We start from the raw sequence: 14,544 nt of genomic DNA on the forward strand, positions 1-14,544 counted from the left end.
TGCTTGAATAGACTGCCTTCTACTTCAGAGTGATTAAAATCCCTGACGATTTCATGGTAATTTGCCAGAAATTTCACACTTTGTAATAATGCTCATTTAGTACGTACGTTCTTATGATGAAACATATTCTGGCATCTACCCCTGGTTAATAATAACTGCAGTACACACTGTCACATTCGTAGTATTTTCAGAGTGACAAAACTATATCACGCATAAAACAGACGTTTGCATTATATTGTGTTCACAGCGCCAATACAAAGGGCACATATGCTCAATATATAATGTATTACTTTGCAGAAATATTCTAAAATAGATCCAATAACCAGAAATGACAAATTTATATTTCCAAATCAAAACTATGTAAAATAATGACAGACATGTGGACCACAAAAATGCACACTCTTTTTTACACCATTACAGTATAAACGTTAACAGCATGTCATCTCACAGTCAGGATGGAAACAGACTAAAATATAGTATAGTGTTTATCATTCATTGCAAAAAAAATATATAATGTTTTATAAAGCTGGTGTCTCTTTTTACGCCAGAAAATGTATATTTCATATTCTGGAATGTCCAGAATTTTCTGCATGTATTGCTTGACACTACATGGTTCTGTGGTATACAGTTTGCAATATATTTTCGTTATTATAACGTGTACATCCCAGATTAATTGCTCATAAATTAATTGTTGTAAATTATCTTAAGAGTATACGTGAGTCCACATTCTATAGGATTTGATATATATGAGATTGTTATAGTCCACAAATAAATAAAGCACTAAACTATAATTTCATTAAAGTCACTAATGGCAGATTCTTAATATATATACTATAATATACCAACCTGCTAAATTTCGAATTGTTGGATTAATGGCTAGATATCACTAGGATGGACAACAGAAATTTTTCACTTCATCCAGTCATTAAATAAATGCTTACAGATCACCTTTACTAATTAGAGTTATAAAAGTATATAGGGTATTCACGAAACTTTTGAACATTAAGAAAACAGTGGAAAACATGTCCCCCTAATCACGGTCCACAATCAAAATATTAAATAAAGTCTTTGCACCCATCAGCCCTTATCCAATACAGATGCGGCAAGACTGCAGCCTATCCCGTGGGGCACAGCGTCGGAGGCAGATGGTTATTGTAGTCCAGAGGTCTCTAGCGCTCATTTCCGCTCTGTACGTGTGGAGTATGCGCAGTGGAAGTTTCCGGGTCCGCGGACGGGTCTACGCTCTGTTCCATCAGAAGGTTTCGGGCTGCTCGCGCTCGGTTTATTACGCATGAAATATGGTAGCTGCCAGTTAGTGGCTTCATTACAACAGAAGTAGGGTCTAGTGGAGGAGTTTCAGAGTATCGTTGCCTAATATTTATTAATTTATTTGATCTGAAATTATGGTAAAAAAGGACAAAGGTGATCGGGGTAAGACCACATTTGATGGTTAACGTTACCAAGCTGAAACTCTGAACTTGTACCTAGCAATAACAGTTGTGTAACGTTTATTGTTTATTCTATTGGATTATTTTTCATACGAATCATCTGTTCACCATATTATCTGATGACAGTGCTAAAAACGAATTGCATATTTTCATATACAGCATAGTACATCGCATACCGGTGTTGAAGACCTAAGTCCTAGCGCAGTGGTTACAGTAATATGATTTGACATTTGTATACCATGGAAATGAATTCAATGAAGTTCCCGTGAGGATATGTATGGTTATTACATATGTCTCTTATTCTGTTAAATGTTTTAAAAAATCTACGCTTTGTTATGTGCGAATATCATTACACATGGGTGAACCTTTATGGTATTGTTCACAGTATTTAAAATAGTTTTTAAAAAGCATTTTTGCACATTTATCTGTATAACTGTTTGAAGTATTTTTATCTAAATTTATTAACTACTCTTGTGTCGGACTGAGCTCTATACACCCTCTCCCCACATACCTGCCTTTTTCTTTTACACAAATGTAAGTGGGCTTTCTCTTTGTGTTGGATAAGCATGTGCTTATTCACTCTGTGCAGTTTAAGACAAGGTTTTATAACATTTAATGCGAATTGTGGTATTACACTGTTGTAGCCAGTATGTTTAGCACTGGTGATGAGCACTACTCAACTTTGCTGCGTTTGGACTGAGGATTTATGTGCGTTTTTGCACACAGTGACTTCACATGTTTACCTTCACAGAGAAGAAGAAGGCAAAGAAACGCCCCTATGAAGATGAGGAGGAAGAGGAGGAGCCAATGGGCAGCGAATCCCAGGAGGCCGTCCCTTCAGCTGCTGGGAAGCAAGTAGATGAATCCAGCACCAAGCTGGACGAGTATGGAGCCAAGGATTATCGCCTGCAGATGCTTCTAAAAAATGACCATTGCTCTCGTCCGCTCTGGGTGGTATGTAAAAAGAACCTACTATGGTGTGTGTTACTTTTTAGTTTCCTCGTAATCCTAAAAATCACAGCTGCCTTCATTAATACTCTCAGGTATAAATGATCTAAATGGTTTTGACTACCATGTTAAATACCAGTCAATTGTAATTAATGTCTAAAAGAGGTGCTTTAGTGGGGTAAAAGTGCTATCTGGAAAATTATTTTATTGAGTAAAATGTAACTGTCACATTTGAATATTTAGCAGACTCGTATGTCCAAATTGACGTAAAATAGAGGAGCATGATCAGACAGTCCCTGTTCGGATTAAGGGTCTTGCCCAAGGGTCCAGTGGCGATATCACTGCTAGCCACAGGATTTGAACTGACAACCTTCCCATCACAGGCAAAGTTCTAACATGCAAAACCACATACCGAACTGTGAAATAAGTAAAATTGTTTTTTTTTTCTGTGTAATTATGGTTACTGTAAGATTCTCTACTCTTTCCTAAATTATTTAAAGCTTCCCTTATCTGCCCTATAGGCTCCAGACGGCCACATCTTCTTGGAAGCCTTCTCACCGGTTTACAAATACGCCCAGGATTTCCTGGTGGCGATTGCAGAGCCTGTGTGCCGCCCCACGCATATCCACGAGTACAAGCTGACTGCCTATTCCCTGTATGCCGCCGTCAGTGTGGGTCTGCAGACTGGTGATATCATTGAGTACCTGCAGAAGCTTAGCAAGACCTCTGTGCCTGATGGAATTGTGCAGTTCATCAAGGTGAGTGGATGTTCCTGGACTAGTGGGGAGACAAAAAACACTCTCCACCAGAAAAACAGGCTTTTTAATGCCAGATATTCTTTAATATTAGGTCATATCTTTCTCCCCTTCAGCTATGCACTGTAAGCTATGGAAAGGTGAAACTTGTCCTGAAGCATAATAGGTAAGTTTCTCATAGGAATGGCAACATTGTTTCTCAGACTAGAGAGAGAAGAGTCTGTGGGACAATTCACTTTTTTGCTTGTCTGTTACTACTGTTTCAACAACAAGACGTGCTTGACATTCTAGGCCTAATGTTTCTTTGCGTGTAACAGGTACTTTGTGGAGAGCACGTTTCCTGACGTGATACAGCGCCTTCTGCAGGACAACGTCATCCGAGATTGTCGCCTTCGTACTGCAGAAGGGGGCGAAACTGAGCTCATTACGGAGGTCATTTCAAACAAGTCTGCGGTGCGTACGTCAGTGACGTCACTGTAGAGAAATGTGCACTGCAGCGGAGACATTCGTACAGCTGCAATGTGTGCTGATATTTAACACCCCACTCTAATTTGATATTGTAACGAATTACTTTTCCCCACTTATTCCAGATTTCAAAGTCACTTGGGGATGGTGCAGGTCCTTCCACTTCCCAGCTGCCGGAGGGCCAAAGCTCGGGTGCGGAGGTGCCTGAGGATATCTTCACCTACTATGAGCAGATGGACAAGGAAGAGGAGGAGGAAGAGGAGACTCAAACTGTATCATTTGAGATTAGACAGGTGAAGTTTTACTAAAAAAGATGTCAATAAATATGAACATGGAGGTAGTTTGTGAATCGAAAGAGGTGGGTTTGAGCTGGATTATCGTTCTTTTTTTTTTCCTCCTCCTGTTCTACATTTTGTATTCTTTTGCTTCTCCTGCCACGTTTAGGAGATGATTGAGGAGCTGCAGAAACGCTGCATCCAGCTGGAGTACCCTCTCCTAGCGGAGTATGACTTTCGCAATGACACGGTGAACCCGGACATTAACATGGACCTGAAGCCCACAGCTGTTCTGAGACCCTACCAGGAGAAGAGTCTGCGTAAGATGTTTGGCAACGGCAGAGCTCGCTCAGGGGTCATCGTACTGCCTTGCGGTGAGTGAGCCCTCTCCAGTGACAGGCAGCGAGACAGCAGAACAGTAGAGCTGCAAAACTGTACGATTATTATTTATTTTTTATAGATTTTATTGCAATTTAACACATTGTAAGCATCTTTAAAGGCTTTAAAAAAGCATTAACGATGTTGTCAAAGTATTTCTAGTAAGATTCTATGTTCATCTATTGGAAGATATAGGAAGGAATTATTTATTTATGTGTTGGTGTAGTTTTATCTACCATAACTCTGAAATACGTTTGCTAGTAAAAAGTCTGTATGGTTCGTTTTAGCAGTTTTTGAGTTTCTGGTGTCATTTTTACACTGTTGGCTTAGCGATGCTGTGATTGTTAGTAATAGTCTGCTGGTCTTGGGTGCTTCTCAGGTGCGGGTAAGTCCCTGGTGGGGGTAACGGCGGCCTGCACGGTGCGGAAGCGCTGCCTCGTCCTGGGAAATTCCTCAGTGTCGGTGGAGCAGTGGAAGGCACAGTTCAAGATGTGGTCCACCATTGATGACAGCCAGATATGCCGCTTTACATCCGACGCCAAGGACAAACCCATAGGCTGTTCGGTGGCTATCAGTACCTACTCCATGCTGGGGCACACCACTAAGCGCTCCTGGGAGGCAGAGCGGGTCATGGAGTGGATGCGTAACCAGGAGTGGGGCCTCATCATCCTGGACGAGGTCCACACCATCCCAGGTTGGTCTTTGTCCCCATTGTGTTGCCTTTCACGGGATTCCCGTGCCTCATTCTAAGGGCCCATCTAACATGCATCTCCTTGCAGCCCGGATGTTCCGGCGGGTGCTGACAATCGTTCAGGCTCACTGCAAGCTGGGCCTCACTGCCACACTGGTTCGAGAGGACGACAAGATCGTGGACCTTAACTTCCTTATCGGCCCCAAGCTGTATGAGGCCAACTGGATGGAGCTGCAGAACAATGGCTACATTGCAAAAGTCCAGTGTGCAGAAGTGCGTCCAAGGCGATGGTCTTAGTTTTAGTATAACTCAAAGTCCAGAGCTGGGATATAAAGCACACACACTTGACGTTTTTAGTAGAGTTAACAACAGGCATTCCTTGAGTGTATTGCGTTCTGTCTGCTGGTCGTTAGCCCCTCATTTCCTCCCTTCCTTTTTCTCCCAGGTGTGGTGTCCAATGTCCCCTGAATTTTACCGGGAATACGTATCTATTAAGACAAAGAAGCGGATCCTGCTGTACACAATGAACCCCAACAAGTTCCGCGCCTGCCAGTTCCTCATCCGCTACCATGAGCGCCGCAACGACAAGATCATCGTCTTTGCCGACAACGTCTTCGCCCTCAAGGAATATGCCATTCGGCTTAACAAGTAAGTTTCCTGATGAGCTTTATTTCCACCCAGTACTCCATCCCCAGAGTGTCATCTCTAACCCAAACACCATGTTACTTCTCAAGGCCGTACATCTATGGACCCACCTCACAGGGAGAGCGAATGCAGATTCTACAGAACTTCAAGCACAATCCCAAGATCAACACTATCTTCATCTCCAAGGTAACTACCTCATCTTCCTGCCCAAAGCAATGCCATGACCCATATATCCTTCAGTGAATTTCAGTGATATCAAATATTTAACCAAGAGACCTATAAACAAGTTAAGTAAGTTAAATTCATGTCATGTTTCTGTTCTGATCTGATGACTTTGTTTAGCCACAGAAAGTAAAAAGTGACAGGAATTTATGATTGTGGAAATGGAACCATATCGTTGAAATTTTTCCCTTTAGTGACACTGTAGTTTGCACACAGGGTGGTGAACCTTTAGAAGCAGCTGGCAGGGTTTCCTTCTTAGTGTGTAGCCTAGACTTACATGATTTTATCTGGTGAGGAATCTACTGCCACAGTAACACAAACTTTGTTATGCTGTTATCCATTCATTCTTGTGTTTAATTGGTCATTTGTGTAGCATACTGAATATTGTCGGGTAATATTTGTTTGTTAGTTTGTTATCTTGGATATCTTTTCACTTTGATAGGAAGCAGTATGGCTGGTTACATCCTTCATGAAGGGTGTAAAATGTTTGCTTCATTTGTGTGTTTTGATATGTGGTTTTCACGGACCCTCAAAGCGCTACAGGATTTTATTCTACTGCTGCGCTTGCATGTCACAGTGCAGTGACAAACAAAAAAACAATAAGATATCAAGGCACCCGTCAAGAATCTCCTATTGGTCTACAAGGGCTGTTCCAGTCACTTTTACTTTCACCATGTTAAAGCCCTGAGGAGAAGGTTAAGGTGGTCATCTAGAGGTCTTCTGCATCAACATACACCCTCATCTCCATGTCAGGTTGGAGACACTTCGTTTGACCTTCCTGAAGCGAACGTGCTGATACAGATCTCATCGCACGGTGGATCACGCAGACAGGAGGCCCAGAGGTTAGGCAGAGTGCTTCGTGCAAAGAAAGGTACAGTAACCGTGCTAATGACACACTCAGCTCTGTTATTTCTTCCATATGGTTCGTTTGCTGATAGCTGTGTTTGTACCCGACACTGTGCCTCTTAGGTATGGTGGCAGAAGAGTACAACGCCTACTTCTACTCACTGGTCTCTCAAGACACGCAGGAAATGTCCTATTCTACCAAGAGACAGAGGTTTCTAGTGGACCAGGGCTACAGTTTCAAGGTTGGTTCAGTACATACAAGAATACTTACATGGCACAATGGCCCTTTCATCCGTCCCTGGTTGGATGAAGCTTTGGATCCCAGCTGTTATTGGAGTCTGCTTGTTCTCCCCATGCAGTTCATTTCATTGGTCTCTTTAAATTGCCCGTTGTTGAAGGTGGGGGTGTGTGTATGCGCTGTCTAGAGTCTACCCCTGCCTTGTGTTCAGTGCTGTCCGGAATCTCCAGGATAAGATGAATGTATGTATCTCAGTATTCAAGAACAGTGTTTACTCCCTTTTGCTTCTGCTGTTTTCTAGGTAATCACAAAGATGGCAGGTATGGAGGAGGAGGATCTCATGTTTTCCACCAAGGAGGAACAGCAGCAGCTCTTGCAGAAGGTTCTGGCCGCATCCGACCTGGATGCTGAGGAAGAGGTCGTTGCAGGTGAATCCAGCGGGAGACCACAGGTATGCTGAGTGACCTTTATTCCATTTTGTTTTATGCTGTGAACGTAAGGATGTGATGCTGAGCTGGTCAGGCGTGAAATCATTGTAGTAGCTAATCAATAGAGGTAATGAAAATTTGACACACTTGAGACTTTTTTTGTCGTCGACGTGTAGGTATGTGCAACTGCTATTCTGCAGCTGCTGATGCGCGTCTGTCTGACACTAAGCCGCCCTGACTGCCTCCCTTCCAGTTCTCCCGTCGCTCCGGCACCATGAGCTCCATGTCGGGTGCAGATGACACAGTCTACATGGAGTACCACTCCGCACGCAGCAGCAAGAACTCCTTCAACAAGAACATACACCCTCTGTTCAAGCGCTTCAGGAAGTAGACCGTGCTGAACGGATGCTTAGACAAACTCCTCCACAAAGCAGTGCAGGGGAGCCTTAATCGAGGACACAGTAGGGAAGTTAATTATTGGATGACATGCATCCCTCAAATCCACCTACAGTTAAGGGTGGATTTGTCTCAAAGCTAATGGTGGGAGATGAGGGATTCATCCAGGATTCATCCAGGATACAACACCATGCCTCTCCTCTCCCCTGTGTCATGGCATATATATTTTTTCTTTTCATGTGGCATTATTTAAAAATGTGACTGTTTAGAACGTAGAAATTAATTGTAAATTTTCTACTGCTCAATGTGGTTTGCATTGGCATAAACGTATCACTTGCCCCATGGGCAAGTTAGTATTACAATATTAACATTAAACAGCAGAATGTCCTGTGCACCCACCCCAGCGACTATAGAAGCACACGCTGCGTTAAGCACTGCTTCGGTACTTACAATGCAGTATATACAGTGTTGCTCAGTGTGCTTGTTACAGCTGTGAGTTTGGTTCTGATACTTGCGTTCAGTGGGTTGTCTAGATGGGGGGTGTCTCTTACCAAGCTAATCTTGCTCAGGCAAACATGGTCCTGGGGCAGTTATGATGGGGGGAATAAGGGATCCCATAAGTGGCTGACGAGATGTTTTTCTGGAGCAGAGCTACAGAACAGTGTGTTACCTGTTTACACAAATGGGTACATTGCAATATCAGCAATGGGAATTCATGTAAAATATTAAATTGAATTTTATGTTTTGCTGTGTATATATTGGATGGCTCATTTCTAAGGAAAATTCACTGATTCACTGCTTAATGAAGAGGCCCAGGTAAAAGTCAGTGGTTTCCACAAACCCTGGTAACACACCATAGATCTCCCTTGCCATGTGGTAACAGCATGGAAAGGGACGTCTGTCTTCAAAGCAGCGCTGGCACAGAGCCGTCCTCCAAATCCTCCTTAATCTTCCTCATATCCTGATTCATCCCGCCTGCAGTAGGCCACAGAGAGACAAGAAAATGTCCCTCTGCTTCCTAAGTCCCCCACATCTCCTAACTCCTACTGTTCCCAATATTACAGAATTTAATATTGCAAAGCCTCAGTGCAGCCGTAGCTCGTTTGCTTTGCTGCTATAATGTTATGTGTCAGCTGGAGGACAACCGGGGTGTTATGACCAACCTGCGAAGAGGTGAGGCTGTCAACAAGTAATCAAAAGGTTCCCTAAAGAACAGTCATATAATTACAACAACAAATGTCAAAGGTTGTCTTGTCTTGCTGTAAGGAATCCTGTTTATACCATATCACAAATTAGTCAAGTTGTTTTAACAATAAGCTGTTGTTCATTATCACTCTTCCTGAGAGTGATGTTATCTGACACCACTTGTTTCTCACCTTAAATTAGTACCAATTAAGTCTAAAGATATACCAAGTAGTGATGTACAGTTGCCAATAAACTTGTCATCTGCCTGGAATATGCAGAGACATAAGAGCGGGCAACTTTGCATCTGACCGCTGCAATACCACAGCATAGCAAGTGCAGATATTTACACAACCAAAAAAGCCTCCCTCTTTTCTAGTTAATGGAAAAAGAAACCTGGAAAAAAGACATTAAATCTACTGCTTTCAGAAGTCTTTTGTAGTCTGTGCGCTCATGAGGTGTTGGTGTTGGACCTGGTCTGTCTCCACACAGATTAACATGTCTCTGCTTAGGCAGCAAATGACCGATGCCTCAAATGGATTTTAAATGCTTTCATCCATTCATGCCAACATCCATGCTTTCCTAACACAAATAGCTGTGCAATGTAATTATTTAGTGTCAGCCTCATGCTCTGCTCAACTGTACAAATGCCTCGTAGCCTTATTCACGGCTTCAAGGATAGTTCTTCTGTCTGTTACCAGCCTTTGAGTCTTATGACTACATACAATCCATACCTGTGCTGGTTAGCCAAAGGGTGGATAATTCATTGTTCTGTTGTGTGAAATCAAAGTGGGGACGTGGCTAAAAGTTCTGACTAGGGTTAGTTCATGTTTCAACATATGCAGCATAATGTTCAATGCCTCTGCAATGACAGGGACAAGAAATGAGGTGTCTGCTTGGCAAATTATACAGTGAGTCATGCTCATCCATTCATTGGGTTTAACCGTGAGCATCAAGACAGCGCAAGGAAGCACAGACCACAAGACAGTGTGTCCCTTGGACAGGATGCTATTCCTCCAAAATAGTTCCCACACGCCTCATTAATCGCATGAACTAATGCTAAGGTATTTCATTAGTTTCCAGTTTGATTAGTCACATGCATGAGCGTACACTGTACGTGTGTGTAGGGAAATGTTTTCTCACCTGCTTCTTGGATTGTGCTTAAAAAAACCTAATAAGAAGAAATACGAAAAGATAAAAATAACAAAATGAAATAAAAGACAAAATACAAAAGCATATGTACATATCTGAATACATAAGGTAGTGCATGTCATAAAGATGTAAAATGAGGAATGCCTTAAACAGTGTGGCAGTAGTATAAAGTGCATATAATGTGTTAGCTGTCAACAGTCATTATGTATATGGACAGCAAAGGGAAGAAACTAGTCCTAAGTCTGTCAGTGTTGGCTTTCTGTCTGCAGTAGCGCTTCCCTGGTTACAGCAGGCCATTGTTGGAGCAACATCACTGTGTATACAAGCATTTTGACTAAGGCTGTGCCTACAAGAAGGGTTGTTATGGGGGAAAGGTCCCATCAGAGCATTTGTTATTCTACAATGAACAAAACGGCTCTTGTGATGCAAACTGTGTAATCATCAGAACTGACCACTCAGTTCTGCTGGATATGTACACATCATACCAGCTAGTTGGTAATAATCACATGGACACACTAATTTGAAAAAATGCAAGAATATGGCAGCTAATGACTCACATGTGGCTCTATCTGAATATTCTGCATACTCAAGCTGTTTTTGACTTGCCCCAGCTTGCTCTTAAGAGAGATCATTCTCTTCAATGCGAAAACAAGATATGGCTGAGGAAAAACTTCATCCAATCAACAGCTGTCAGGACTGGTCATGCTTCATGTCCTTAGAAACATCAAGGCTGACTGTGAAAAAGTTTTCTGTGCCACTGGATCCACCTTGTTTCCAGTGCAAAGGTAAACTAATGAATTCTGGGAGCATTAAGCTAAACATGCTAAACACATTGCTAAAGTAAGTACATTTCAAAAACTTGTAATGTGAATTGAGTCCTTATGAGAAATGTAAAAATTGTCATTTTTAATGGTCTCCCCCACACAGAAAAAAATGCTCTCAGTTAAAATTAGGGGCTGGCTTGGCCAATATTACAGCTGCAGTTAGATGAAATGCATGATAACAATGGGCGAGGTTAGTAACGGAAGTGGTAGGAGCGCCACCTACTGAAAAATATGTGGTTAAGAAATGAGTTGAATTGTTAAAATTGGTTATTTAGTGCCACCATGTGACTAACAGAGTAATTACAGAGGCTTACATTATGACACGTTATGATTATTATCACATTATGATTTAGACATTAAAGCACATTCTGAAACCACATTCCCACACAACCAGGAGTAGTTTGTTTTGCACAGTATGTGATGCATTATGCATTATGCTGGCTAGTAAAGTGGAGAATACATCATTGGAAAATCATAGATCATATTTGGAGAATAGAGCTGGATAACATGTGGGAGACTGTCCCCAGAAAAGACCTTTCATTCTGATTGAACCAAGAAAATATAAATGTATTGCAATGTTTCAGCAGCACACAATGTAAGCCAGGACACTATGCCTTTAAATATTACAGAATTCAGATTGCTGTGTTTGACATTTTACAGTTTAATTTTAATTTAATTCACTGAATGTCTTTCACACAAACAGAACTTCAGCTTCTTCTAAAGATACATGTTCTCATGTTATTGCAGTTTAACTGAACACCAAATCACTCTTTTTCTGTTTTACCTTTAGTTCTGTATCCATTTTCATCCTTTTCTGTATTGCGTAGTTCAAGTCCTTCATGTGCAAATTCACTTGATTTTTTCCACTGCTATTTGTTCTGCTACTTATGTTATTCATACGCCAGAGTTATCATTAAAAATCAGACCTGCCAAATCTATTTGGGTTACTCTAGACCCAACTGGCACTGTGTCTTGTTTTCATCAATTTTTTGGAAGAGACCTTTTCCAGAAACAGATGAGTTCAGTTCAGAGCAATACAGAAGGATACCAGTCAACATGTGGATTAGCTGTGGTACCGGCACCTGTGTGGGCTGGAGGATTGCAGCATTTAGGACAGACGAAAGCAAAAGCCCATAGCCAGCCCCCTCAGCTATTCTTACTGGCCTGCTTGATCATTAAAACAAAATAATAACAATAATAATAATAAAACAGGTAAAGTTTTATGTTCACATTCCATGAATAATCACAAACACAACTGCTACTTCCGCGCTGGCACACAAAAATAAGCTTTGTAAGTATGTTCTATTGTACAGTAGCTTAGGCCCCCTATGCCCTAATAGCGAGTATGTCCCCCCTTGGCTTATTGAACCTCAATAAGAAACCATATATCAATCTCTGAAATTGCTGCCAGAAAGTTTTCCCCACGATCCAATGCAGAATCCCTTAAGCTGTGTGATTTTTGAAGGGTGTCTCGCATGTACGGCCCGTTTCAAATCACCCCACAGCATTGCAATAAGATTCTGATCCGGGCTTTGACTTGCCTGTTCCAGAAATCTCCATTTTCCTTCTTCTAAGCCTTTTCTTGGTAGATTTACTGGAATGTTTTGGGTCATTGTCATGTTGCGTGGTCCACCCCCACTTCAGCTTCAACCTCTGGACAGATGATCTCACATTGTCCTCAAGCACTCTCTGATACGATGAAGACTTCATAGTAGATTCTATGATGGTGAGCTGGCCAGGTCCTGCTGCAGTAAAACAGCCCCAAACCAAGACATTTCCACCCCCATGCTTCACAGCTGGCATGAGGTTCTTTTGCTCAAAATCTGTCTTTGGTAACATGTCATATTCCTGTGTCGAAATAATTTAATTTTAGATTGATCCGTCCAAAGCAAATTGTTCCAAAAGTCCTGGTCTTTGTCTAGGGGGTCTCTGGCAAACTTCAGTCTTGCCCTGATTTTTTTTTGACAGCAAGGGTTTCCCCCTTGCACACCTCCCATGTAAATCAAACTTGTGCTGTCTCTTTCTGATGGTAGATGCATGTACCTTGACATCAACTGTGGCAAGAGTGTCCTGTATGTTTCATGATGACATTTTAGGATTTTTGGAGACTTCTTTCAGCTTGTTGCAATCAAGAGCAAATCAAACTAAATATCTGTGGTTTAAATAAGAAAGGGGTCCTGGAGAGGAGGCTCCGTCGGATTGTCAAACCTTGGGTTCAGGAGGAGCAGTGTGGTTTTTGCCCTGGCTGTGGAACAGCGGACCGACTCTATACTCAAGGCAGGGTCTTGGAGGGTGCGTGGGAGTTTGCCCAACCAGTCTACATGTGCTTTGTGGACTTGGAGAAGGCATTCGACCGTGTCCCTCGGGGAGTCCTGTGGGGGGTGCTCCGAGAGTATGGGGTGCCGGGCTTCCTTATAAGGGCTGTTCGGTCCCTGTACAACCAGTGTCAGACTTTGGTCTGCATTGTCAGCAGTAAGTCGGACTCGTGTCCGGTGAGGGTTGGACTCCGCCAGGGCTGCCCTTTGTCACTGATTTGGTTCATAATTTTCATGGACAGAATTTCTAGACACAGCCAGGGCGTTGAGGGTGTCCGGTTTGGTGACCTCAGGAGTAGGTCTCTGTTTTTTGCAGATGATGTGGTTCTGTTGGCCTCATCAGACCTTCGGCTCTCACTTGGACAGTTCGCAGCCGAGTGTGAAGCGGCTGGGATGAAAATCAGCACCTCCAAATCCGAGACCATGGTTCTCAGCCAGAAAAGGGTGGAGGAGTTTAAGTATTTCGGGGGCTTGTTCACGAGTGAGGGAAGGATGGAACGGGAGATCGACAGGCGGATCGGTGCGGCGTCAGCAGTGATGCGGGCGCTGCATCGGTCTGTCGTGGTGAAGAAGGAGCTGAGCCAAAAGGCAAAGCTCTCGATTTACCAGTCGATCTACATTACTACCCTCACCTATAGTATGGTCATGAGCTGTGGATAGTGACCGAAAGAGCGAGGTTGCGAATACAAGCAGCCGAAATGGGTTTCCTCCGCAGGGTGGCTGGGCTCTCTAAGGGAGAAATTTCAGAAATTTAAAATAGCTTCATGTGAAATTTCATGATATCATGATATCATGATATCTCACAAAGCATGATACTACACCTCATAATTCATAATTCAACTCACTGCAATGTGGAACCCGAAGGTGGTAACCTATTTACAAAAAAGTGACGGTCTCCGTCATAACATAATTATAAGGAGTAACTACCCTCTCAGAAAAAAGGGTAAAAAAATAATTTGCTTGTTACTGGGGCTGCACCCTTGTAATTTTAAGGTATAGAAATGGACCCTGAGGAACATCCCAAAGGTATAAACAGCATTAATGTACCATCAATGGTAAGAAGTGTTCCTCAGAGTCCATTTCTGTACCTTAAAAGGTACAATTTCAGTACAGCTAAGGGTACAACTGGCGGACCCTTGAGGGAACAGCCCCAGTGACAAGCAAATGTGCACATTTTTACCCCTTTTTCTGAGAGTGTAATACTACAGGGTGGCATTCAATCACTATTATAAGAAATACTAATATAAGTAATTAAAGTACATGTGAAAATTTTATGCTAAATATTCTTCTCCCTGGTTTAAGGGAGTATTTGTCACTAACGGTTTATGGCATGGAG

At 42.4% G+C, this 14,544-nt stretch overlaps 1 protein-coding gene across 1 annotated transcript; it reads left to right on the forward strand.

Moving 5' to 3' along the window:
• Positions 1-1,201: 1,201 nt before the first annotated feature.
• ercc3 (excision repair cross-complementation group 3) lies at positions 1,202-8,489 on the forward strand. The gene is made up of 15 exons (XM_023805643.1): positions 1,202-1,431; positions 2,200-2,402; positions 2,918-3,154; positions 3,268-3,317; positions 3,469-3,604; positions 3,742-3,909; positions 4,061-4,265; positions 4,649-4,963; positions 5,049-5,233; positions 5,406-5,608; positions 5,695-5,791; positions 6,581-6,698; positions 6,797-6,915; positions 7,213-7,362; positions 7,593-8,489. The coding sequence occupies exons 1-15, from the start codon at positions 1,404-1,406 to the stop codon at positions 7,728-7,730; spliced, it is 2,352 nt and encodes a 783-aa protein (XP_023661411.1). The 5' UTR covers positions 1,202-1,403; the 3' UTR covers positions 7,731-8,489.
• The last annotated feature ends 6,055 nt before the right edge of the window (positions 8,490-14,544 follow it).

The sequence above is a fragment of the Paramormyrops kingsleyae genome, chromosome 1 (genome assembly GCF_048594095.1).
Source record: "Paramormyrops kingsleyae isolate MSU_618 chromosome 1, PKINGS_0.4, whole genome shotgun sequence".
Taxonomy (NCBI): domain Eukaryota; kingdom Metazoa; phylum Chordata; class Actinopteri; order Osteoglossiformes; family Mormyridae; genus Paramormyrops; species Paramormyrops kingsleyae.

What these genes read in the sequence shown, in the direction of transcription:
- ercc3 (XM_023805643.1), top strand. Translation starts at nt 1,404, where the DNA reads ATGGTAAAAAAGGACAAAGGTGATCGGG. An exon ending in CTTGTCCTGAAGCATAATAG is followed by an intron (nt 3,318 to 3,468) that starts GTAAGTTTCTCA and finishes TGCGTGTAACAG; the next exon opens with GTACTTTGTGGAGAGCACGT. An exon ending in ACACTATCTTCATCTCCAAG is followed by an intron (nt 5,792 to 6,580) that starts GTAACTACCTCA and finishes TCTCCATGTCAG; the next exon opens with GTTGGAGACACTTCGTTTGA.